At 43.1% G+C, this 27,621-nt stretch overlaps 1 protein-coding gene across 9 annotated transcripts in view; it reads left to right on the top strand.

Moving 5' to 3' along the window:
• FAM168A (family with sequence similarity 168 member A) overlaps positions 1-27,621 on the top strand; it is a 376,753-nt gene that overhangs the window by 78,819 nt on the left and 270,313 nt on the right. For 7 of the 9 annotated variants that reach the window (XM_075919566.1, XM_075919569.1, XM_075919567.1 and 4 more), the window contains 3 exons: positions 1,607-1,701; positions 3,834-3,908; positions 6,276-6,335. In XM_075919566.1, the coding sequence (XP_075775681.1) occupies positions 3,836-3,908; positions 6,276-6,335 (133 nt within the window). In that variant the 5' untranslated portion in view covers positions 1,607-1,701; positions 3,834-3,835. The remainder of the gene's footprint in view (positions 1-1,606; positions 1,702-3,833; positions 3,909-6,275; positions 6,336-27,621) is intronic. The other 2 variants (XM_075919562.1, XM_075919564.1) reach the window with 2 other exon arrangements.

The following is a 27,621-nucleotide window of genomic DNA, read 5'->3' as shown; positions in this document are numbered from 1 at the left end:
ACTATATATTTGAGTGTCTGTCTGTTCAAGAACTCTTCCTAAACAGTAAGAGCGAGGACCACCACAGTTAGTGTACAGCTTGCTCTTATCATAACTTAAAGCAGGGGTGGAGGAGGGGGTTCTAGGCACAGGCTTTGGGAGGGTGTTTGGATGCAGGGATGGCTTGAGGCTAGGGCAGGGGCTTGGGGTACAGGAGAGGGTTCATGAATGAAGTAGGGTTTCGAGATGTGGGCTCCAGCTGGGCCCTGCTTACCGCAGGTGGCTCCTGGGTGGTGGTGCAGTGGGGTTAAGGCAGGCTCCCCCCTGCCCTGGCCCTGCACCGCTCCCAGCAAACAGCAGCCAGCAAACCCCATCCCAAGTCCTGTTGTGTCCCCTGCCCTGCTCTGTGGAGATAGGATACAGAATGGGAGAGGGGGCACCTTGACATCAGCGCCCCTTCTCCTCCCCTGCCTTGTACAGAAAGCAGGAGGCTCCTGAGGGGGCTGCTCCATGGCAAAGGGCAGGAGATGCGCAGCAATGGGGGGAGGGGCAGCTGAAGTGTGGGCATTTTATAGCCTTTTGGCCAAACCAATTAGGATCATCTGTCAGAGGATCCAAGATGACCCCTGGCATACGGGATATGCTTAATTACAACATATTTTAAACCAGCAAAATCAACATTTATTAGGGGAATAACTTAAGAAGTACAACTGCAAAACAAATTAAAATAGACAATTTAAATCAAGGTTTTCTGCTTGCTGATTAAAATTGTGATTAAAGTTGGTGATTTAAAAGACTAATTTAAATCAGCTCCCCCCTTCTGTAGAAAATATAGTGAAGCCATAGATTGTTAAGGCCTTAGGGGTTATTTTATTGTTTAATCTGACCTCTTTAAATAATATAGGCCATACTGAATGTAGTTCCTGCATCAAGCCCATAATTTCTTGGATGAACTAGAGTATACCATTTCGGAAAGCCATACAAACTTGATTTGTAAAGACTTCAAGTGATGGAGAATCCACTGCACCCTTTGATATCAAGACTTTAAAGTGAACAATAAACGGCAAAAACAACCAACCTCCTCATTTTTCAAGGGATAATATCTTGAGGTTGTTTTAATGTATAATAATAGTTCCCGAATGTCTGTCTGCCTAATAATAGGCTCAAAAAGGCTCCGTAACCATTTAAACCTTCAAAAACAACGTGGAGTCTTGTAGCACCTTAAAGACTAAACAGATTTATTTGGGTATACCTGCATTTTATGAAGTGGTTTTTACCCATGAATGCTCATGTCCAAATAAATCTGTTAGTCTTTACGGTGCCAGAGGACTCCTAATTGTTTTTGCAGATACAGACTAACCGGGCTACATTTAAACCTTGTCAACTCTGTAACCCAGTCTGATTGTTGGCTAAAGTAGTGAGTGGTCCTACCTGATGTGTCTCCCCTCTCCTCCCTTACATGCAGTACTTTTAAAACTTCCCTGTTTTCCCCTTTGTTGCTGTGCAGATGGAGAACAATTGTGTGCTTGTTTTCTCACCCTTTTGTTGCAAACATTGGTGCTGTCTGTCTGACAGGAGAGCTCAGCTGTGAAATCTTACCATTCTCTTTTCTGTTTTGCTGTTTTAGAATTGTGGAATGCTGTGAAGACTCTAAGTGCCCTGCAGCCTTAGGCAGATTATTATCTGGATTATCTTCAGCACAAGGAAATTCATATACAAGAGGTATCAATGGCTTACCCTCACCTAGACTCTTCTCTTAGAGCCGTCTTCTTGCTTCCTCTTCAGTGTTGGAAATTTGGTAATATTTTAAGACCAGACCAGACACTCCAGTAGGAGTGCTAGAACATTCCCTATCCTGTTTCTTCCCCTCAAAGCCCCACCCCTTCCCCACTCTTCCCCCACACCTCTCTCCTCAACACGCTAGCTTCATCCATTCCTATTTCCCTCTTTCTCTGTCACTCGCTGATTTTTCTCTCCCAGCCACCTGGTTCAAGAGGGTCTTGCCTGCTTTGCAGAAGCTGGGAGCTGCAGTTAGCCCATATAGGTAGAAGTCAGCCCAGTCTGAGTAGGGGCTAGTGCAGGTAATGACCCAGATCCTCACCCACCTATAGTAACCAGAGTTTGGGTGTATGGTCACTGTCAGGTCTCCTTTTTGACCAGACTTTCTGGTCAAAAGCCAGCTACCACCTCACCCTATTCCTCCCCAACCTGAAAAACTAAAGTGATAGGCATTTAATCAATGTGTCCAGGAGCAGACTGTTTTTAAATTGCTAGCGTTTACTGCCCACCTGAACCTTAGTATAATAGAGTAAGGATGCTGGATAACATGTAATTGAATAGTCATGTAACCACATCAAATTTTAGCAGTTATATGACCATTAGATAGTCCCTGGGGGCGAGGCCAACAGCCGGTATGCTCTGGCCCCACTCCCAGGGAGCCCCCTGCCATCCCACTCTGCTGCCTCTCTATCAGGGGCAGCAGCACGGGGTGGCAGGTGGGAGCCAGTCCATAAGAGGAGCCCGCTGAAAAACTGGCTTCCCACACAGACCAGCTCCTGCCTGCCCCCCTGCCCCGCTGCCCTGCTGCCTCTCATACAGAGGCAACAGCAAGCTTGGACACCCCTCTCCCCCCCCCCCCCCCCGGATAGAGCTTCTCTGTAGGATGCGCAGCAGCTTCTGTCCTTTGGGAGTTTGGATAGAGGCTGCTCTGTGGCAGCCTCCCCCGCCCTCCCCTCCATGCTGTCACCTCTGATAGAGGCAGCGACGCGAGGTGAGGGGCAGGCAGAATTGGTGCTCAAGGGGAGCCGGCTTTTATACCGGTTTCCTCTCAGTACCAATTCCCGCCTCCCCCCCTCCCACTCTCCACTGCTTCCTGTCTAGCAGAGGCAGCAGTGTGGGAGTGGGGAGGGCAGGTGGCTCCACAGGATCCGGTGCACATGCTTTTCACACGCACTGGTTCCCACCCCCCTCTTGATGCCTTTGATACATAGGCATCAAGGGAGGAGATTGCGCGTAGTCAACAGGATTAAACCATAAAGCTAGGCTTATTGGTTAATCATGTAGTTGTCTACATGCTGATATTCCTATTCTATAGAACTTTATTACATTTAATATTGAACAGTTATTCACAGAGTCAAGAAATGCAAAAAATGATGATCCAAGCACAGTGTTTCTTATATATATCCTATATAACTGATGGTGTGAGTTTGTCAGGGATGATCTGCACTTGAAGTGTCAGAGCGGGGAAGATAGGGGCTCCACAAGAAACCTTAAAACTTGCCTTCGTGGAATCTGTGTATAAAAATTTCTCAGAGTCACAGGTGCACTGGCTCTGAGAAAAACAAAAGCTGCCACCATCAAGTGATTTATCATAAAAAAAAACAACCCAGGGAGGAACACTTGAATTCCTTCCCTGGGGTACCCCAAGCTCTTTTACCATAGGAGAGCTTGAAAAAAGAAAAGAGAAAACAAGCTGCAGTCTCTGGTATCTGACCGCTCAGTCTAGGGCCGGCTGACACACACACAGACCCCCTGTTACTTTCCAAGACACAAGAATCAAATTATCACTGTAAAGTGATTTTTATTAAGAAAACAAAAGAATACTTGATTGCTACGTGTTACAGAGCAACTAAGTAAAACAAATTAAAACACAGAGAAAATCCCTGGGAACAGTTCTTAGCTAGTGAATAGGGGAGGGAAGGCATGGATTCACATAGAGAAATTCAAACCAAACAATCAAAATAAAGAAAAATACCCTGATTACGATGAGATACACTCCCCCCCCCCCTACTCACAATCCATTCTGATCTGTATTTCCAGGACCATAATACTCCCATGTCCACTATTTCTTATAGGCATGATAATTCTGGTCCCTGCATCTGCTCTCTTCAGCCCTAACTTAGAATTTGTTAAAGAGAAAACGGCTGCAGGTATATATTTACAATTTACATTTCACATTGTATCCCATTGGTTCTTCTGGCTCCTTGCCAACAATACCCATAGCTACCTGAGTTTAACCCTTTAGGAGGCCAGTGCTTCTCCTATCCATCACCGAGTTTTATGAAAAAATGGTGTAATATATTAAACTGTATTTTACTTTAAATCAGCAAATTGGAAATAAAACATGCTACTTGTGTTAACACAGTTGAGGCTAGCAGTGCTTTTAGGACCTTAATGTTTGCATTTCCTCATTTTATGGTTTTAATTGCAAAGCTTTAGTGTTGTACTAACATTGATTTTAAACTTTGTTTCTGTTTTTTAGAAAATTAGAATGGGAAAAAAAAATCTATCCTTGCTCATGCTTACAAGAGACAATGAGATTATTTCATTTAGACTTTGGGGTGAGTGGTTTAGGAATAGAGTTAATCCCCATTTCCATTCTGTCATGGTTTGCTGGCAAACCGTTTTTTGATGGCTTACATTATAACAGCTTTTTCTTTTCAATAGAAAAAGACAAATTTATTTTTAAACGAAAGCTTTGTGAATAACATAGAATGTAAACTGGTACAGGGACTGTTTTACTATTTGTTTGTAAAGTCCTTAGCGGGGTGGGGAGACCTGACCTGCTTAAGACTTCTAGACTAAGGATGTAAAATTCTGCTTAATTGGCTAATCGGTTAAACATTGCTTAACCAATTGAAGGTGGGGTTAACAGGGGAGTTGTCCTGCCTTCCGCTGGGCTGCAGTAGTCCCCCTGACAAAGGCAAGTGCTGCACTGGCCGGCTGGAGAAGCCCATATCCATTGTGGGGAGCAGTCCTCTGCCTGTGGCAGGATGGGGAGCTGCTCCAGCCCCCTCCAGTTAACCTTAATCGGTAAGCCTCAAACCAGTTAAGGGTGAAGCTAACAGGTTAACTGATTAAACCTTCACATCCCTACTCTAGACACTACTAGATTATACAGCAGAACCAAAAGTGCCATTACTTGGAATCAGGTGAAAATTACAGGCTTTTTGGAAGAGGAAGATGGAGCATTTTGCTTGCGTGTGTCTCCTGCGTTTTTTGCTCTATTCTAACCTTTAATTAAAAAAAAAAAAAAATCAGCCGCTGATATAGAGAGAGAACAACAGAAACAAGTGTTCTGTTCCCTACACTAACCAGCTTTGTCTAACTTGACCTTGGTTTTGGCAATAGCAATAGCAAAGGTGGCTACTCTGTACTCTTGCATTCCATTCACTTCACTTTCCACATACATTAAGCACAGGCTTTTTTTTTTTTTTTTTAAAGGAATTTAAATGGAAAAAAAAGTGAATGCAATGTAAACATCACACAGTGATAAAATGTCAGGAAATGCAAAAGCAATGGGGTTTCTAGAGCCAAAGCATATATATTTTATGGTGTGCATGTAACAAAAGTGATAGTTATCTCCACATTTAACAAAAATCACATCACCTTATCAAGGAACTAAAGTTATTCTCCCAGCCCTTCTTTCACACATCTCAATTTACTACATTTCTTCTTCTCTAGCTCTGATAAATCCCATGTTACCCCACTTATCTCTGTTTTAAAACGCTGCCATAAAGGTCATATTCTTGGCTCGTTGCTTCAACAATACTATCCCTTTTTGCTTCCTCTGATGGCACCCACTTCTCCATTCCATCATACACAGACGACTTGTTTTCACTCCCAAGACTTTTTGTCACCTATCCCTGCCATGTCTATCATCGGTCATATTGGATTAAGATGCTGACTCCCACCACTGTGCAGCGAGTATTCAACCCTTTCCTCCCCATTTGTGAATTTACAAATACCTTTTGACCTTCTATCCTTTTTCATGCATGGGGAGTAGCTCCACATAAACAACTGCAAAGCTATCTCATAGTTTTCCTCAAAGCTCTTGTTAAAAATGCTCCTCTGCTGCAGTATGTACAAAAAACTTGGAGAATTATTAGGCCATGGGTATTCACAGACCTCTGCTTTTCTTCCTAACCAGCATTATCTCATTGTTACCTTGTGCCTCCATCTGTTTTTAGTACCCACCTGTTGTGTCACATCCTATACTTCAGTTGTAAACTTTTCAGGGCGGGGGGGTCTATCTTTTTGTTATGCGTTTTTAAAGTACCTTGCATAACGTGGCCTGATCTAACTGAGACCGAGGCATTTCTGCAATACAAACAACTGCATATATATGCTGTGGAACAGAAATAACTTTGCACTGGGCATCTTCCTGTTTGCATTTCCAGTTTAACTATGCAACGTTAATGTAGATATTCATTCTGTTTTAAATAATGGTTTGTGAAAAAATCTACAAGATGATGATGTGTTGAAATATGCTTACTAAAATTATTTGTCCTTTGTAGTCTTGGCTTTGAGCCATTTTGGATTGTTACCTCAGCCTGGTCCTGGCATATATTTCCTTGGTAAGCCCATTTTAATGAAGGATTTTAGTTCTTGGCCCTCTAAAATCTGAAGTAAATGATTGCTGGGAAATAAGGATACACTACCATGAGTTTACCACTCTGACATTTTCTTCCCAGTGCATAAGAATGACTGTTGCTTTACTCCTGAGTAGACTCAGCAGATGGCTAAGGATTATAGCCTTGCACAAGCTCTATTGCCTAGTGGGCTATTTGTAAGTTGTGTTACCCGAAGCCATTGTTTTGGATTTCAAAGAGTCTTGAAAAATTGTATATATTAGCAAAGTGAAAGCATGGTTTAAAAAAACTACCACTTTTAAGCTGGTTATAAGGATTGGTAGTTGCACTAGATGGGGAAAGGAACATAGCTCACTGCCTGATGGTTTGAACCTTTTCTTTAACAGTACTTTTGACCTGAATGAGATCAGAAAGTGTCTTCAAATATTTTTTACAACCATTAGCCTCAAAGTTAATTGTCTTTGTTTAGGGCTTTTTTTAATCAAAGCTACTGAGCAGGAAATAAACATACTGTAGAAGTTGTTCTTGTATATCACTTGTCACAAAAAAGTCCATGAATATTTAAAAATACGTCTTTTCTCTGTCAGTGATTTAATAAATGTTTATAGTAATTTTTACATTATACAGTAGTATTCTTATGCAATGTGTCTGCATGCCATTTGGCCAATGGTACCAGGACAAACTCTTTGGTCTCTACTTCAAAATGCACGGGAGATTTGTGAGCTTAATTCTCATGAACACTAGCAGTGATTCTCTGACAGTAAGTGAAATATAGTAATTTCATGGCATTGTGGTTCATGCTGCTTTGTTTATTGGGTTTGGAATGCTTCAGAGCTGAAGTTGAGATGAACCATCTCATCAGCAGTTGGTGCATAACTGCTGGCTGTGGCATAATTACGAAACTTGGCTCCTATTCCCTGACTGTCAAGCAATTCTTCTCTGCAGCTCCAGTGTTCTTGAATTATTACCTTCCTTTGGAGGAAGTGTTTTCCTTGGGGAAGGGGAAGTGATATGGAGGATGATTTCCATAGGTGAGGGTTAGATAGGCCAAAGTCTTTTTAAAACTATTAATCTTGTTTAGAAACTAAGGAGAGATTCCTCAAAGTTGTTACTGGAGGAGTCTAGTTCTTTTGACCATAAGTAAGGCTATGTTTATCATGGAGGTCATGGGAGTCATGGAATCTGTGACTTCTGGAGACCACTGTGACATTTTTTGCTTCAGCCCCAGGGGCCAATGGAGCTGGGAGATAGCAGGGCCCAGGCAGGGTTCCTTTGAGCATTGACAGCCTCTTCATGGGGCCTCCGGATTTTGGTGACAGCCTTGGGGGAAAGGGAGAGGGAGGTTTGGGTGAGTAGCTGGGGGTGCCCTGTTTTTTATTTGGGAAATATTATCACCCTGCAGCTTCCACTTGCTGGGGCATAGATCTTGTCCTCCCACCCTCCCACCCCCTGCCGCCTGCAATAGCTTCAGGCTGCTGCAGGTGGAGGAGGAACCCTGCAGCTCCCAGCCACCACAGTGGCAGGGGAAACACGGAGCTGCAGCAGCCATATGTCATGGGCTTCCAAGAATTTTTGTTTATTGCCCATGACCTGTCTGTGACTTTTACTAAAAATAACCATGACAAAAGCTTAGCCTTAACCATAAGAGACGGCTCAATATTTTTTTAGGCTGTATCTAGACTAAGAAAGTAGGTTATGTTATAGGAAAAGTAAGCTAATATTTTTTTAAATGACCTTGTCTTGATGTAGCCTTAGAACACAGTTATTGACTCCAGGAGAAATAGGGAGCTCTTACAGATGAAGATGTCTGTGAATGTTGAGGCTGTACTCATCCACAAGATTCTGAAGGATATTAGAGAAATGGGGCTTTTTACCTCTTTGTCTGTGACCATGCTGGATGTTTTAGTAGATGGAAATTCCCATGATACACCTAGATATGCCATACATACCAAACTTTTTTTGGGGGGTGTCTTTCTTCCTCACCGTAGCTAGTAATGAGTTGTACCTTGATGCGTGAAGACTGACCTGGTGTTATATCTTAATTATTATCCTAGCAAATGCTATTCTTAGTTTCTTCTAATCCTTTAAAGGATGTTAAGCCTGTTGCCTTAATATCTTGTGACTGTGAGAGCCACAGGATAATTGTACAATCCATAAACTGTGATTGTGTGATCCTAAACTAGCCTTCATCACTTACCACGTCTTCCTTAGTTGACCAGATTAAACCTCAGGTGCCCTCTACTTGTCCATAATATATGATGATGCAGTGGTACAGGAACACAGCATGATCAGATATCGGGATGCAAGCATTGCTCTGGGCATCCCACAGTGATTATTTTATGGCATGCTGCAACTCAGTTTGTTGACAAAGGGGCTTTCCATTTCTTTGACTGAATACCATTGCCATATATTAGTTGTTAGACAAAGAAAAAAGAGCAAAATAGCTAGAGTTAGTAAGATGAGACTTCCCATGACAAGAATGAAGCACACCATATGTCAGAAACTGGCAAAAATAATATTGCTTTAACAAGATTACATATAAGCTGCAGAGGAGATCTTGGGCAGAGGAAGGTCCATATTACCAAAAGCTGCCACCTACTTGTGATCCTAAACACCATCCTCATGGCTTATTGGTGGGAAGAGGTTTCCATATTGCCGCCTTTGCTTATCTCTAACGGGCTGGTGAATCTAGTACTACCAGTTTGTTTGTTCTTTGGCTCCTGAGCTGCCATGTGTCTGTCTTGTGAGTAGTGCTCCAGTCATTCCCAGATCAGATTTAATGTCCACTAGGCATGCAGATTCCAAGAATCTAATGTAACTGTACCACCAGGAAATGAATGTAATTGTGTGTGGGCTCTGAGACACTGTTTTGAAGATGTACATTTTCTGAGGAAAAACCAAAATCCTAATGAGAACTGCACAGATTTTGCTTGAAAGCTCTAATGCAACATACTGTGAAAATACTGTAGTGGTTGATCCACTTGAATACTGATTTCCTGTTTTTCTAGAAAAGTACAGTAGTGGTCTCAATACTTGCAGCCTTAAAGTGGCTAGGATTAGAGTAGAGCAAAAGGTTCAGTAGGCCGTACATGCCTTTTGATGGTGCCTTCCTGTAGTGCACATCCTACATAGCTGCTCATACAAAAGCCTGGTTGGAAGTAGTGGCCTTTATGTCTGATGTGTAATTTACTGCCACTTCCTGGTGTGTTAGCTTTGTTTGTATTGATAAATGCATGTTCTCTGTGTATAGCTATGCTGTTAATTCTGTAGGTTACATACAGTGCCGCTTAATAGATCTATTTTTTATTAAGTTCGATTGAATTTGTCAGTTTGGCTAATAAGCTACACCTCTCACAAATTCTATTGTTAATCCATAAAGTCTGTATGTTCTGATTTATAGTGCCACAAGGGGTAAACTGATGTTAAAAGCATTAATTAGTCTTGGTTGACTGCAGAAAGAATAGAGTACAGTCAGAGAGCTTTTGATTTAGCCTTCATAGACTTTTGATTATTTTTTTCATAGACTTTAACTAAGCTTGTTAAAGGGCCTGTTCCTATGACTTTTTTATGCCTGATTGTGTAAATAGAGCTTAATAGAAAATGTAATGATTGGGCTGAAGGAGTAGGGCCTCAGACCTAAGACAAGATTTTTTTTTTCAAATTTTCTGTTCTCCAGAAAATGATAAAACTTAATTTGGTGAAATTTTACACATACTTTAATGGAGAATTTTTGTCCTAAAATCTTGGTAATCTATTTTAGTTATTTTATATTTGTAGTAACTAGATAAGAAAGTCTGTTGTGAGTTTTGGGTGCCCTGGACACATTTTGAACATTACAATTGGTCATAAACAGTCTCTGGCATTTACTCAATGAGCGCTGCCTCCATAGCAACATGAATGTAATAGACCTAATGAGTCCCCCTGTTACGTTACTGGGCTTGGTCCATCATACCCCCAATTAAATTACTGCCCCCCTTCTTCCAGGTATTTGCAGGCCAGAAAGTAAAGATGGACCTTATTACTTTTCCCGAACGTTATGTTTGGAGTTTCTAAACCATTTGATTTGTGAACAGAAGCCTGCATAGCTTAGTTTCTGTAGCACTCAATACTATCTGTCTTGGTCCTGGACAAAATGTTAAGAAGAAATAATAAGAAAAACTGTAGTTTAGTTTTCCATACAAACCTCCATTAATTAAACTTGCTGACTGCAAAAAAAAAAAAAAAAAAAAAAAAGAAAGAAAGATTTGGAAATAGTTTTGATGGTACCTATATGAATATGATTTAAGATTTCCCTCCATTCCCTGCAATACTCAATTCTGGCATAAATTATCACACCTGCTACAAAGAAAACTGTTGCTCCTTAATTGGATTGAGTTTGTATTCACATGTCTTATTGCTTGCCAGTAAAAAGTCACTATTTGCTCTCAGTTTGTCTCCACACTATTGAATTTTAGCTACTCGATTACTGCCTTTTTCTTAGTATGTGATATTGAGCAGTAGCTGTGGTTAAGGTTAGGTTGTTAGTGACAACCCAATACAGAAATGATTTTTAAAGATACAAAAACATGCTTAAGGAAACCCACAGTTATTTTGCATCAATAGGGATAGCAGATAGTTTCAGAGAGTCCTAAAAGGAGTGAGATGGTACAAAAATGCTAAAAGGTTTAGAAAACCTGACCTATGAGGATAAATTAACAAAACTGAGCATGTTCGTCTTGAGTAAAGACTGAGAAGTAACCTGGTATGTCTTCAAATGGCTGTTTAGAGGACTGTGATTAATTGTTCTCTATATCCCTGAAAATAGAACAAGAAGTAGTGGGCTTAGTCTGCCATAAGAGAGATTTAGGTTAGATGTTAGGAAAAACATCCTATCTGCAAGGGTATATAAATTCTGGAATAGGTTTCCAAGAAAGATTGTGGATCACTGGAGATCTTCCAAGACAAGCTGGACAAACACCTGCCAGGGATAGTCTAGGTTTACTTACCTCTGTCTCAGTACAGGGGGGGCTGGACTTGCCTGAGTAAAGAGCGTCCCATCTACACCTACATTTCTAAGATTCTGTGATCAGCTCTGTCATTAACCCCCACCCAAGTGTCTTGAACTAAATTTGAAGATTTGTTTAAAATAGGTTCACAGCCAAGCTGTTGTCCTCTTCCAATAATATTATTTTGAAAGGTTTTTGGCTCTTTTAATTGGTCTTGATCTTCTATAGTTAGTGTAATGAAGTAAATGTGTTGCTTTATTTATTGTTGTACATACATACTTCTTTTGCTCTTCTTGCTGCATTCCTGCCCAGCCACCAGAAAAAAATGCTTGGTATTCAGAAGAATTTATGCTTACTTTCTATTGTATTTATTTATCTAGATGGAAATAGAAATAGATTGGGTGGCTGATAGTTCTGACATTCCTTAATGAAGTCAAGCAAGACTGGGACTTAGAATTTCTCAACATTATCCCTGCTGCTCAGAGTTCTTGCTTGATGCCATTTATAAAGTTGTCCTGTCTTGTTGTCATGAAAAATGAAAATTCAGAGCCACTTCAAATTGTTAGGATTAACATATCATTCAACTCAATCCAGTGAAAGCTTAGGGTCAAAGCAATAAACCTTTGTTATTTTGTAAAAGACAAATGATAATTGTCATTCAGTTTTCTTGGCAAGTTATAATTTAATTTTTTGACAGCTACATGGGTGAACAAATTGATATTAAACCAATGCAACCAAATGGCAATTTTTGGGTATCCCATTCTAAATGTTGGTGGAGCACAAAATGATCTGTGGAAATAATGAGATAACAAAGCAGGCAAGAGGATCTTCAGGAGGCTCTTCTGTATACTCAGTTCCCCTAAAGAAGGTGAGGGGAACCTTTTTTGGGTTGGGGGCACCTGACCCACAGAAAAATCAGTCAGGGGCCACACACACACAAAACCCTCACTGAAGGAGTAGGATACTCCTCACATTCCCCTCCTACACCAGAGCCTGGGGGTGGGATGGGGGCTCAGACTAGTAGATTTTGTGTGCTCCAGCTTGATGATGCTGTGGGAAGGCTGGAGCACCACCGATGCAGGGGTGGGGGCGGAGAATTGGGGGTCAGATCCAGGCAAGCCAGGGCTCAGATGCAGCCCCCAGGCCTGAGGTTCCCCACTCCTGCCCTAAAGTATGCTGATGTGTTGCACTTCTCAGTGAGGTTGACAAGGAGAATCAGTAGTAAATCTGCCAAATCTTGCCTTAAATACATGGAGGTTTTGGGCTTTGCAGTTGCACCCTGATTATTATCCTCTTGCTCATTAGCATAATTGTCCCCTGCTATTTGTATTTTCATTTTCAGTAAGTAAACAGCTTTTAATGGGATTTCCCCCTCTTTGAAATAATGGCCTTCGTACTGAAGGAGAAAAGTAGTAATAACTGAAGGCAAATTTCATGATGCAAAGGCTACATTTTTACAATAAAAACTTGCACCAAATGTATTTAGTTAAATATAATTATAATTTGTAATTTCTGAAATACTTGCTTTTCTGAAGTTTAGCATTGCTACCCCAAGGAGCTCAAAATTATAAATCAGGCTCTCCAAAATTTATATTAAACATTAATTGGGGTCTTATTTTAGCTTTGGTGTTTTTTTTAGCCTGTAGGATGTGTTTGGATGATGTTTTCATTTCAAGCTTATCTCTGTGACAAAGGGGGGTTGAAGCTTTTTAAAGTGAATGCTGAAATATTAATGTAGTTTATGGAATCATAGTAATATAGGACTGAAAGAGATATTGCGTGGTCATCAAGTCCAATCCCCTTTTCTAAGGCAGAATCTAGACTTATACCTTCACTGTCAGGTGTTTGCCCAACCCTTTTTCAAAAAAAACTTCCAATGATGGGTATTTCATAGCCTCCCTTGCAAGCCTATTCCAGAGCTAAAATTTTCCCTAATTTGTAACTAAATCTCCCTTGCTGCAGATTAAGCTAATTATTACCTGTCCTACTGTAAGTGGACACAGAGAACAATTGATCACCATCCTCTTACAACAGCCATTAACAGACTTGGGTCCCCTCCATCTTTTTTGTGTCCTTAAGACTAAACATTCCTGGGTTTTTTTTTCAAACTCTCTTCAGAGGTCAGGTTTTCTAACTCTCTTATGATTTTTTTTCTGTTCTCCTCTGGATTCTCTCCAGTTTGCCCACATGTTTTCTAATGCATGGCTCCCAGAATTGGATACAGTGCTCCAGCTGAGGCCTCAACAGTGCTGGGTAAAGAGAGACAATTACTTCCCAAGTCATGTATACCATGTTCCTGTTATTACAACCAGAATTATATTTTTACATCTGCATTACCTTGTTGTCTTGTATTCAGTTTGTAATTCACTATAATCCCCACATTTTTTTTAACAGCATTATCACCTAGCTATTTATTTCCCATTTTATAGTTACACATTTGATTTTTTTATTTCGACCAATTCTTAATTTGTCAAGATTATTTTGAATTCTAATTCTGTCCTCCAAACTGCTTGCAGTCCCTTCCAGTGTGGCATCATCCATACTTTTTGTAAACCTATTCTCCACTCCAGTATCTTTGTCAATTATGAAACTCATGAATAGTATTGAACCCAGGACTCACCCCTTCAGGATCCGTTAGGTACATCCTGCCAATTTGACAGCAAATCATTGATAGTTACTCTCAGTATGGTCTTTTAGCCAGTTGTGCATCCACCTTATTATGATTTCATCTAGACGACATTTCCCGAGTTTGAGACTGTCATGTGTGACTGTGTCAAAACCCTTACTGAAATCAAGATATATTTCATCTAGTGCTTCCTTCTCCCCATATATTAGACCAGCAGTCATGTCAAAGAAGAAAATTTGGTTGGTTTTGTATTATTTGTTTTTTGACATATCACTTCTGGCTGTTCCTTAGCATCTAGAACAGTAATTCTCAAACTTTTTTGCCCATGGCTCACCTAGCTCAATGCAAACCTTTCTGTGGACCACCAGTTGCTAATGGAAACTCACTGTTAATTACATACTAAGTTGTACTCCTCCATACTAATATTCCAGTCATGGTACTTCTCCAAGTCTTTGGGATGCCAATTAAGTAATAATTTAGCTAATGTACTAGTACTCTCAGTTCTTCCTGTTTTTTTTCCAGGCATTTGTGTAGAGATACCTAAGATGGTGAATAGATTCTAGAGATGTTCAGTGTTTCCCAATTTTATTTGGCCGAGGAACCCTTTTCAGCTTTTCAGAATTTCAAGGAACCCCTAGGTTTGTCAAGCAAAAAAAAGGGGGGAGGGAGGGACCCACCAATTGATGAAAATCCCCACAAATGCATGAAAATCACATTCCTTCCCCAAGACCCCCACCTCCCTTCCTTGAGGCATCATCTGCTCTGTCCCCCTCCTCTCCATCACTTGCTATCCCCAGCCCTTATACACTCTCACTACGTTGAGACAGGAGGTGTGGGGTGGGAATGAGGGATTTGGGTGTGGGAAGGGATGAGAAGTACAAGCTCTGGGAGGGAATTTGGATGCAGGAGAAGGGGATGTTGGCTTGGGGAGGGGGCTCCAGGCTCGGGAGTGTTGGGCTCAAGTGGAAGGTTGGGGTGCTGAGCAAGCCATAGGCTTGTGGATGTGAGGGTGCAGGAGTTTGGGCTGGATATGTGAGGGACTCAGGGAAAAAAGGTTGTGAGTATGATGGGCTCAGGACACAGATTTGGGGTCAGGTGGTGCAGGAGTGTTATGATGCTGCAGTGATATGGGGGTTTGGCCCCAATTGGGGGCTTGTTGGCCAGGCTTCATTTTTAAATAAAATATGTCAAACTCAAAAAGTTTTAGCATTGTCTCTGTTTATGAGAGGGGTGAGGAACCTGTTTTGAGTCAAGGGTCACTGATCCACAGAAAAGTCTGTTGGGGCCACACAAATGAGATGCAAACAAAACCCAACAACCCTCCAAAGACCCCCAAGCCTCACTAATGTGGTCCCATGTGTACTGGTGGGAGCAGGGGACAGAGTTCTCATATATGAAATCAGGGCTTCTTGCACAAGAACTATGATGCTCCTACTCAGGAATAAGCCCTTTTGTACAACTGTTCTTGTGCAAGAGGCCAGTGTAGACAGGCAACATGAATTTCTTGCGCAAGAAAGCCCTATGGCTAAAATGGCCATCTGCACTTTCTCGGGCAAGAGAGCGTCCACACTGCCATAGATGCTCTTGTGCAAAAGCACAGCTCGCACATGGCAGTGTGGACGTGTTCTTGCACAAGAACTCTTGCGCAAGATGTTCTTGCGCAAGAAACTGCCAGTGTAGACATAGCCTAAGAGTTTCCTCGCATGAGCAAAATGAATTTTGTGTTGTGCACCAGTACTGAGTTCATGTGGCTTGTTTGGATGTGCCACTGTGGCACCCAAGTTATTAATAAATATTTTTAAACCTTTACCTTTTTTCTCTGCTGCCATGTCTCCTCCCCTTGCTCCATCAGCTCCCCTGGTGCCTGCTGCCTCCCAACTCCTCACCCTTCTCTGCTGTCCTGACTCCTGCCCTTCTCACAGCCCTCGGCCCTCCTGCAACCTGCCCCCCCTCCACCAGCCCTTCACTTCTCCCTGTGCCCACTCCTCCAGTGCCCCACTCTGATCATGTGAGCTACCCCTCCTCATCCCCTCTCCTAACACCTCCCTCTACAAACCTGCTCTGCGTTTCTCCTCTAGTGGTGGTCCCTCCCCTGCAGGTGTCTGCCCTTCTGCTTCACCCCCAGAATCCCCTGGCACTTGCACCTTCTCTTACTCCTGCACCCTCCTGTTGCTTCCCCCTTCCCTCACTGCCCCTACCTCCTTTGCCCTCTTTTTCCCTGATGCCCACCCCCTCACCACCCTCTGCCCCCGTTCCCCTCATGTCTCTGTGCCCTCACACATGACTTGCTCCATCCCGGCCTCCCTTATGCCCACCCCTTCTTTCAAGCCTTCTCCCATCACCTGCCCATCCCCTCTCTAGCCCGCAGTGCCTTTACCCTCTCCCCTTCCAGCGTCACCCTGTCCCACTCCCACTGACACCTTCCCTCCTGCCTTTTTCCTCATTGTCTGCACTTGGCCCCCTGGCATTTGTCTCTCCTCTACCCTGTCCCTTTGGTGCCTTCCCCTCCCTTCCCCCTCCGCACAAGCCCCTTCCTCTCCCAGCCCTTCCCCTTCCCCTACCTTCTGCCTTCCACTTTGTGGGGCTGGAGTCTGCACTCCGTCCCCGGACTCCGAACCCGCAACTCAGCCATACAGCACAATGCAACGCCCAGCAGTTTTAAAATCCTGGGCTGTGATGTAACGTCATGCCCGGGCATCTCCCCGCCTACCGGTTTGAGCACGCCATGCAGGGCGGCAGCAGCCAGCAAGGGGAAGTTCAGTGAAGGTTGTGCACGGCGGGCACGGGCATGGGAAAAGGGGAGAGATGCTCTGGGACCTGGGTGGGAGGACACATGGAGGAGGGCCGAGGCCCGCTCCAGTTCCAAATATTGGTGGAGCATGAGCACCACGAGCCCATACAACTCGCTGCCCGTGCCTCTGCTGGCTAGCCGGCTCTTTGTCTTTCAGAGGAGCCGGGGGAGTGCCAGCTCCTCGCGGAACCCCTAGTTTTGCTTCGCGGAACCCCAGGGTTCCCCGGAGCACCAATTGAGAAACACTGGGTTAGAGTGTAATCATTTAGACAGTGGCCTGGGTTTATTGGTTAATCCTAATGACTACACTCATCCCTCTGCCTTGCTGCCTCCGTATTAGAAGCAGCAAAGGGGGGAGGGAGGTAGGAGCCAGCAGTACACATGGGAAGCAGAGCCTAGGAGGGCCCACTCTAGTAGATTTTGTGTGCTCCGGCCTCATGATGGGGTGACGGAGGAGGGAGGACTGGAGCACCAATATGGGCTCCCCAATGTTGAGGGCAGGAAGCCCTGAGCCTCAGGGACCTTATCCAGGCAAGCAGGGGACCACGTCCAGCCCTTGGGCCTTAGTTTCCCCACGCCTGGCCTATGTGGATGCACTTGATTACAGAAACTGGGGCTTTAAGAAAAACACCAAATATTTCAAAACCTGTGATAAAATCACGAGAGAAGGCAACACTGTTTAAAGGGTTAACCTCTGTTCTAAATATATTTTTGAACAAACTCTCAAACTAATTATTTTTCTTTTGTTCCTTTTAAAAAACACATCTAGGCCTGAGTGCATGGCAAACTGTATGATACAATTAGCAAAGATAGGGAGAAACTTATCTCCAAGCCTTTTTTTCTGTTGAGTTAGTTTAAATAGACTGACGACGGGATGAGAGAAGACTGCAAGGTATATGGGGAAGATGAACTTGGAGGTCTTAAATGATCTGTGGCTTTCGTTTTGTTTTTACTCTGCTTTAATATTTGATTAACACGTTTTCATAGCTTTTGTAATGCGTTTAGACCCCAGAATAGATATAGGGTACACATCTGAATGGATACATTACATAAAGTAGGATGTATCATGTAGGAGTGTGAGAGTGTAACCATGTAAACGGTTACATGCAGGCTCCCAGTGCACAAAAGCTCCCAGGGAACTGCCTGCTGTCCCGCGCTGCTGTCTCTAATGAGAGGTGAGAGCTGGTTTATATGGGGACCCAGCTTAAAAGCCGGCAACCAGTATGCACCGGCTTTGTGGGCAGCCGCCCCACGTGTAAGCCCTGAAAATTTCAGTGGTTACACGGGTACTTAATTGCACACATTTTAACATCCCTTTAGTATCAAGGTCTTCATAGAAAATCAGTTGCCCTCTGCATCAGTCTCCAATTCTTGTACAGCTGGGAATCAGAATGTTCATTTTTGGGGATATGGCTTCAGAAGGGCTTCATATAGATTGGAGCTGCATCTAATCTTCCAGAAAGTGACCCTTATATAATAAACTTAAAGGGGAACCGAAATTTCCTTTCAGATGTGCTCTTTTGAGATATTAATAGTAAATACGTATAAAGCTAAATTACAAACACATTTAAAAACAATTATATTAATTTTGTTCATCCTTCATTTATCTGCCAAACCTGAGCTAAGTTTAGGCTCCCAAAGTTCTCTGTCTCTTGCTACAGCAAAACACAGTGGGAATGTTTTACCTTTGTCAGTATCTCTGACTTGCAGTCGGTCATCTTCTCATTTGAAGAAAATGGTCTTGCCCAGTACTAACCCTTAAATTGATTGAGTTTTATTTTGAGGCTGTACACTAAATAAATCACTGATGTTCATGTTTCACTGGACCCACTTTTCTTCAGCACGCTTGTAGTCTGTCCCATGGGAATCAAGACGGAGGGGAAAAACAGCTGAGGAGAGTTGGCAGTTTTTCAAAGGGACATTATTCAGGGCCCAAAAGCCAGCTATTTCGCTGTGTCGGAAAGATAGAAAATATGGCAAAAGACTGCCTTGGCTTAACCATGAGATCTTGCATGAGCTAAAAATAAAAAAGGTGTCATATAAAAAAATGGAAAGTAGGACAAATTATAAAGGATGAATATAGGCAAACAACACAGGAATGCAGGGGCCAGATTAAAAAGGCAAAGGCACAAAATGAGCTGAAACTAGCTACGAGAATAATGGGAAACAAGAAGACTTTTTATAAATACATTAGAAGCAAGAGGAAGACCAAGGACAGGAGGTAGGCCCACTGGCCAGTGAGAAGGGAGAAACTGTAACAGGAAACTTGGAAATGTTAGAGATGCTTAATGACTTCTTTGTTTCGGTCTTCACCAAGAAGTCTGAAGGAATGCCTAACATAGTGAATGCTAGTGGGAAGGGGGTAGGTTTAGAAGATAAAATAAAAAAAGAACATGTTAAAAATCACCTAGAGAAGTTAGATGCCTGCAAGTCACCAGGGCTTGATGAAAGTTTAATAAAGTTTAATAAAGACAAATGCAAAGTGCTCCACTTAGGAAGGAATAGTCAGTTTCACACATACAGAATGGGAAGCAACTGTCTAGAAAGGAGTATGGCAGAAAGGGATATAGGGGTTATAGTGGACCACAAGGTGAATATGAGTCAGCAGTGTGATGCTGTTGCAAAAAAAGCAAACCTGATTCTGGGATGCATTAACAGGTGTGTTGTGAGCAAGAGACGAGGAGTCATTCTTCCGCTCTACTCTGCGCTAGTTAGGCCTCAGTTGGAGTATTGTGTCCAGTTCTGGGCACCGCATTTCAAGAAAGATATGGAGAAATTGGAGCGGGTCCAGAGAAGAGCAACAAGAATGATTAAAGGTCTAGAGAACATGACCTATGAAGGAAAGCTGAAAGAATTGGGTTTGTTTAGTTTAGAAAAGAGAAGATTGAGGGGGGAGATGATAACCGTTTTCAGGTATCTAAAATGGTGTCATAAGGAGGAGGGAGAAAACTTGTTCATCTTGGCCTCTGAGGATAGAACAAGAAGCAATGGGCTTAAACTGCAGCAAGGGAGGTTTAGGTTGGACTTTAGGAAAAAGTTCCTAACTGTCAGGGTAGTCAAACACTGGAATAAATTGTCCAGGGAGGTTATGGAATCTCCATCTCTGGAAATATTTAAGAGTAGGTTAGATAAATGTCTATTAGGGATGGTCTAGACAGTATTTGGTCCTGCCATGAGGGCAGGGACTGGACTCGATGACCTCTCGAGGTCCCTTCCAGTCCTAGTATTCTATGATTCTATGTGACATGCACATTTTCTTAGTGGATTTGCATCAGTATTTTCTGTAATTCCAAATATGAGAAGCCTTTTTTTCAATTTCTAGGGTATTGCATACAGATACTACAGGAACTGGGGGGAGGTGGCTCATATCTGAGCCTAGGCAGACAGGTTCAGTTGATGGTGGAAGTGGTCTTGAGAGAGAAGACATGCCCTCTTGTTAGATAGGGTAACTTGTATAAACTCACTTCCTTTCTTCTAAAACCTGAGGGCAGAGTAGTTTCCTGTTTGAAGTTTAGAGATTTCATTGAATCATAGCAATGTAAGGATGGAGGACCCTTGAGAAGTCAAGTCTAGTGTGCTGGCTGAGGCAGGATCAATTAAACCTATATCAGGGGTTCCCATGACACATTTTTTGGTGGCCTGAGAATGTGGTTAGCAATGCTTGCAGGTGGCCGCTTTGAAAATTTTTCCTCCAATATCTTAGGAAAAACAAATACTTATACATGTCCAGACCATTGTAATTTATTTATGTAGGGTTTTTTTTGCAGACTGAATATTAAAAATGTCTCTTCTGAACTGAACCTAAACAGAATAGAAATACTAATACATTCTTGTCTGTTTTCTTGTTTCTTTCCTTAGTGTTTTTTTAAGACTCTCTAGCTACTAAGTCTGCTGTGAAAAGTGATATTAACAAACACATGAATATCAATTTTCATAGCAGACTAACTCAGACTTGCCAAGCCTGGGGACAAAGTAAGTCCTGTGTGGGTAAATAGGTATGGAAGCAATGGAGTACTAGCGGTGATGTGCAGCTGGGGAACGGAGCTTGAAGCCCCATGGCTGGAGCCTACTACTCATCACCTGAGGCTGACCTGACTTCATTGCCCCAGCGAACTCACTGGCTGCATACTTCTCCAGCTTTTCTGTTTCCAGAGGGGTTAGGATTTCTTTCTGGCCTCCCCATCACTGTCCAGGAGCTGTGGCTGGAAGAAAAGCCCTTGGTGGCTGCATGTAGCCATGGTGGCCACATTTGAGAAATAGTGACCTAGACTATCCTACAAAATGCTGTAGGTATGCTACACATAATTTTCTTCTGCATTATTGCCACTTCTGCTACCTGAGACCTAACCCCAAGCAGTTAAAACATTTTTTTTGCTTTGCCTGTGCATGGGAATAAAGGCATTATTAGAATCTCTGAGATCAGATTCTCTAAGGATGTCTATAGTATTAAGCCTCACATTAGACAGGTTATCCCCTGTGGAGTCTTGACCTAGTACTGAAATTACTCTTTTCTGCCTTTTGAGCCTTTGGGTTCCTCTCTAATGTATTTTCCTCTTCATCAAGACCACTTGCTTAATTTCTGTAACTGCTAGACAGAAATCTTTCTTGCTCTTCTGTCTTACAAGATCTCCTCCTCTTCAGTTCCATCACAATAAAGTAGTTACTGGAATTGTGCCAAGTCTTTAGCCGAAAGTGTCTTCTAGCTTTCATATTAAACAAGGAATAGTACTGCCAGATTTCTGTCCTAATCCTTCTTTTGAGAGAGACAGAAATCAGCGCTGTCTAGACACCAGAGCACTAAAGATGTTTTTATTTGCTTTAGAATGCCGTAATTTAAGACTGCTAGTTCCCTGTTCCTCCTTTTCATCCTACATATAAAGGGCCTCAAAGTGTCTCAAAATCTACCAGTACTAGGTAGATTAAGTCTCGTGTAACAAAGGCAAATAACTTGGGAGTGGTTCCATGTCGCTCTCTCTTTTTTTTTTGTAAAGAGTTCATTCTACAACCAGCTATGAAACAACATCTACTGAGATTTGCAGAGTAGATGCCTGATGGCTGTCCTAGTATATAGTCTAAGAATTTGGCATTTAGAGTCTTGTTTCATATCTAATTCTATATTGAGGAACAAGATATTAAACACAGTTGACAGCTGCTCTTTAGTTCTTATGCTTCATATGGCTTGCTCACTGCAACACAGAGGACTACTATAAAAAAACTTTTTAAAAGAGTGGTCCTGTAGCACCTTAGAGACGAACCAAAAAAAAAAAAGTATTATGAGCTTTTGTGGGCACAAGCCTATTACATTGAAGAGCTTGCTACATGGTTCCTTACATGTTAGATCTCGCTTTGAACAGAAGTGTCTGACACCCAGGTTTCTTCTTCGAGAGCTGTCCCTATGGGTGCTCCACTGATGGTGTCAGGCTTGTCCCAGCGCTGCAGATTGGAGTTTTTCTAGCAGAATCTGGTTGGACCGTGCATGGGCGGTAGGGGGTGCTTGCCCTTCGCGCCTTTGCAATTCGTGCACGTGGCCTGACTCCCCTGAGTTTCTTTACCATCCTCAGTTGCAGACAGAGCTCGATCCCTCTCCTTCTCTTTGGTTACCTACAGATGGATAAGAAATTGAGTTAGTTTAAAAATTGTTCTCTTGTTGTTCATACTCTGTTAGTAGTTAGTTTTAAAAAACAAGGTTGTTCTCTCTACATGTAAATAGTTAGTTTAAACGCACCATTGCCTGACAGGCGCGGGGAAGGCGCGAGTTCTTTCAATAGAAGCAGTTGAAAGGACTTGTGCATCTCGCGCTCCCAGGCAATGTGCTAGCAGTGCTAGAGCTGTGAGCCCTTTTAACTTTCTATTTAAAGGGCTCGTGCCTCCCGTTAGCGAGTTGTCTGGGAGACGGGAGCCCTTTCAACTGCTTCTATTTAAAAGGCTAGCACCATCCCCATGGCTGGCAGGCAACAGTCCCAGGGAAGGTGCGAGTCCTTCAAATAGAAGAAGTTGAAAGGGCTTGCGTGTCCCTGGCTCCCAGGCAACTTGCTAGCAGTGAGGCCGGGAGCCGGAAGCTCTTTAAATAGCAGGAATTGGAAGGTCTTGCAGCTCCTGTCTCTTGCTAACATGATGCCTGGGAGCTGCAGGGGAGGCACAAACCCTTTTAACTCCTGCTATTTAAAGGCTCCGCCCGCTTCTGCCCAAAGCCCCACCCCTTCCAGGGCAGCCTGCGACTGCTTCAAAAATGTTTGAAGTGGCCACCACTCAAACATTTTTGCCCAACCCTGGGCTAGAGCCTGCATGGACAAGGGAGCAAAGGCTACGCATATTACTTTTCGACAAGGCTCTTGAGCCTCAGACAACAGGGACGAATGCAGTCAACCGGAGACTGCTAATAAGGACAAGAAACAGTCAAGTTCCCCTTCACTTAAGCCACCCCTGAAAAGAAGGGTCTCCCCAGCCCGCTGCCTACCACCCAGAGTCAGCACGGGAGATAAACGGGGCACCTCTGGCATCGGGCGCCCTTGTGCCACATCAGTGGCGGAACTGAAAATATGGGCTGCACAGACTGCACTGACGCCAAGGATGCAGAAGACAGCTGAGGTCAGGGAACCAGATAAATCTACAGCACTACCAGCGCTGAACAAGACGTTGGCTCCAATAAAGGCGAGAATTAAATCTGCTAGGCCCTTGCTTTGCATGCCAAGCTTGGAACTGACACCTTCACCACCGGCACTGGTGCCCTCCTCCATCACCATGCTAGACAACATTGCAGGAAACTTCTTTGAGCTGCCACCGTTCTTCTGCACGCAGGGAAGACTACGATGTGCCAGTGCCAACTCTGGAGCCACAATCTAGATTGCCACACGATGCCTCTGTGAGACACCCTTCTGTCTCCTTTATCAACCCGGAGTTCTCCTTGTTCACCATAGTCACCAGTGTTGTCTCACTGTAGTGACTATGATGATAATCGCAGGAGTGTGTTCTCGTCTCAGTGCTTTTCTCCTGTCGAGCATGCACATCGACCATGATACTTCCATTACTCTCCGTGTTATCCAGACTGATCGTACCATCTCAATATCCACCTCACTGGTCTTCATATCGTCAGTGGGCTCCTCCACACCACCGTTCGGCGGCCCTGTCAACAACGGCCGATAGGTCATCCTTATAGTTCCTCTCTTCCAACTGAAGACCTAGAGACTGAAGAGGGACAGATTACCAAGGATGTTGATGCTGAACAACTGGACATTTCGCCAACTGTTAAATTGTCTTCCTCACCCGATGACGTGGTTATCACTGATGATCCATCACTGACAGATGAACTGAAACAATTTCAGGACTTATTCAAGAGGGTTGCCTTGAGTCAGGACGTTACTTTATCTGAGGTGCAAGAGAAACAGCATAGGCTGTTAAAGAACCTCCAACCATTGGCAAAATTGAAGATTGTGCTTCTGATTGATGAAGCAATCATGTAGGCAGTGGACGAGGTTTGGCAAACACCAGCCTCAGCCTCTCTGACCAACAAGAGGGCTGAAAGAAAATGTTTCGTCCCCTCAAAGGGTATGGACTTTTTATTCCTCCACCCACAACCGAATTCTTTAGTTGTGGACGTGGCACAACATAGGTCAAGACCCCACAGTATAAGTCCACCACCCATGATAAGGATCATAAGTGATTGGACTTGTTTGGTAGAAAAATGTATTCCTCCTTGACAGCTTCAGATAGCGAATTACACTACACTACTTGCCAACCAGGACTTTGATAATTACACCAAACTGACAGAATTAATGAAATACCTTCTGGATGAGAAACAACCTATCCTGAAATCCATAGTACAGGAGGGTTACACCACATCATGCACAGCATTGCACATGTCTCTTGATTCTGCTGATACAGCTGCAAGAGCAATGGTGACATCTATAGTGATGAGACTGTCCTTGTGGTTACAAGTGGCAGATGTTCTGAAAGAACTGCAAACCAAGGTCAAGGACCTGCTGTGTGATAAGGACAAATTCTTTGCCACAAAGATGGATGAGGTCCTTCATTCCAGTAAAGACTCTCACACCACCCTATGCACCTTAAGGATGTAAACACCTCCTTACCTCAGGAGGCATTATAGCCACTATCAGAGACAGACAGATTTCTCTTACTCCAGACAAAAACAAAGACCCTTTGACCAGAATCGCTCCAGGGCAAGAAACCATTCGTCCACTCAGCACTCCTCCAAACAGCAGGTTTGAGGTTTTGGTCAAGGGCCTGCATGACCTCTTCACTCCACCAGTGCCCTGCAAACACATGATTTTTCACCATCATTTGCACCCTTTTACAACCAGTGGGAAGCAATTACTATTGACTACTGGGTCCTAGAAATTGTGAAATGCAGATACTCCATTCCACTCATCCCCATTCTGCCAACCTTCTCACCCTCCTCATCCCTCTTCAGGGACCCCTCTCACAAAACACTTCTACACCAAGGAGTGGAGCACCTCCTATACATAGCAGCTATAAAGAGGGTGCACAATCAATATTGGGGCACGGGATTTTATTCAAACTACTTCCTTATAGAGAAAAGAAGGGGCAGTTGGAGACCCATCCTTGATCTCCGCCAGTTAAACAAATACCCCTGCAAGCAACGGTTCAAGTTGACTACACTCGTATCAATCATCGCGGTACTGGATGAGGAAGACTGATTTGCAGCCCTTGACATTCAAGGTGCTTCTTTCCACGTGAGCATTCACCCATTGCACAGACATTTTCTCTGGTTTATAGTCGCCTCAGAGTGCTTCCAATACAGAGTCCTTTCTTTTGGACTTTCTTCAGCCCACAGAGTCTTCTGGAAGTCTCTGGCCATAGCCATGGCATACCTAGGTCATGAAGGTGTTATGATTTTTCCATACATTTTTCATATGAGGTCCTTCCTGATGACCCACAAAGGACATCTTTTTTTTTTTTTTTTTTTTTTTTAAACCGAGAAGCTTCTTGTTATCAGAAGTGGAGAAAATACGCTCACTACTAGTAAAGCATATCTTACTCCACAGAAGACAGCTCACCACTCTTAATACTTATCTCTATAAATGGAAACTTTTTATAGCCTGGTATGTGAGTAATGGGATCCATCTACAGCTTTTCTTTATACGATCCTCCACTACATCCTACATCTGAAGCAACAAGGTATGTCCATTTCCTCTCTCTGTACACTTAGCTGTGCTTGCAGCATTTCACCCCTCTGATTGACAGATTCCTTATTTGCACACCCTACTTCAAAGAAGGGTGTGCAAAGGGATGCATAACCTTAATCCTCCATGAAGACCTCTAGCCTCTACATGGGATTTGTTAGTACTCAACACGCTAATCAGACCACCATTTGAACCCCTGGCCAAATGCTCACTTCGCGATTAACGGCAAAGACTGTTTTTAATCACAATCACCTTGGTAAGGCAAGTTAGCGAGATTTCCACTCTCATAGCATCACCACCCTACACTGTATTTCCTAAAGACAAGGTCATCCTCCGACCCCACCCCTCCTTTTTGCCTAAAGTCTACTCCGACTTCCACATTAATGAACCTATCATCCTCCCTGCCTTTTATCCAAAACCTCATGCTTCACAAGAGGAGGCTATTCTATGCATCCTGGGGATCTGGAGGGCACTATCATTCTATATCAGCTGAACACAACCCTTTTGCAAATCACAGATGTTATTTGCTTCAGTTGTTGAGTGCTCTCAGGGAATTCCACTTTCTTCACAATGTATTTCCAAGTTGATAATGTCTTGAATCATCAAATGCTACTCCCTTCAAAGTAGACCACTCCCTATGCCCCCCAAGGTGCGCTCCACATGGGTATATCTACATCAATAGCCTTCCTGAAGGGAGTTCCACTTAAGGACATCTGTTGCGCAGCCACTTGGTCGTCCAGCTACACGTTCATGAGACATTATGCAATCTCCACATGAATGGAGACAAGTTCATCTGTTACCAATGCAGTACTTTCATCTGCACATAAGTGTTAATCCAAAGCCCACCTACCATGTATTGGGTACCGCTATGTAGTCACCAACAGTGGAGCACCACAAGGACATCACTCGAAAAACAAAGGAAAATGGAAGGATAAACAATTGTCATAATCACAAAATAGTAGAAAATTCTAATACTCACCTTGTGTGGTAATGACGGTTCTTTGGGATGTATCCCTCCGTGGGTGCTGCACAACCCACCCTTCCTTCCCCCTTCCTCGGATTGACAGTCACGAATAGGGTGTGCACAAAGAAACTGAGAGGACTCAGGCCACGTGCGCAAATTGCAAAGGCATGAATGGCATGTGTCCCCAACCAGATACTGATAGAAAAACTCTGATCTGTGGTGCAGGGACGAGTCCAACACCAACATTGACGCACCAACAGTGACACACATCTTGAAGAACCATCGTTACCGCACAAAGTGAGTAACTTCCTTTTCTCTGATATTTTAGAATTTTCTTCTGTTTTGTGATTGACAATTGTTTATCCTTCCATTCTCCTTTGTAACTTGGAAGAGTTTTTGTGGAAAGCTTAGCTGTTACTTAAATCTGCTTAAAGGCACGAATCAAGTCTTTGGATCTTCCCTGACACATCTGACTTCTTATCTCACATGATCTCCAGAACTTACCCTTTGAGAACTCTTCAGAAGATTTGTCTTTGTAGAGTAGCCTCTGAACTATTGCTTCTCAAATTGGTGTAATTCCAGTCTTGTCATGAGAAGGTGCAATTCTTTTTTGTATTTCACCCAATGCATTTGAGCTTGAACAGTTGAGATAAGATGGTTCATTAACAGCAGCTTTGAGATTCCAAGTATATACTGGCACCAGCCTCAGAGGAGACTACAAGTTCTTATTAGCTTGGGAATGAG

This window comes from Pelodiscus sinensis, chromosome 1, assembly GCF_049634645.1.
Source record: "Pelodiscus sinensis isolate JC-2024 chromosome 1, ASM4963464v1, whole genome shotgun sequence".
NCBI classification, from domain to species: Eukaryota; Metazoa; Chordata; order Testudines; family Trionychidae; genus Pelodiscus; species Pelodiscus sinensis.
Note: the sequence above shows the minus strand (reverse complement) of the source record. Positions and strands in the feature narration are given on the sequence as shown.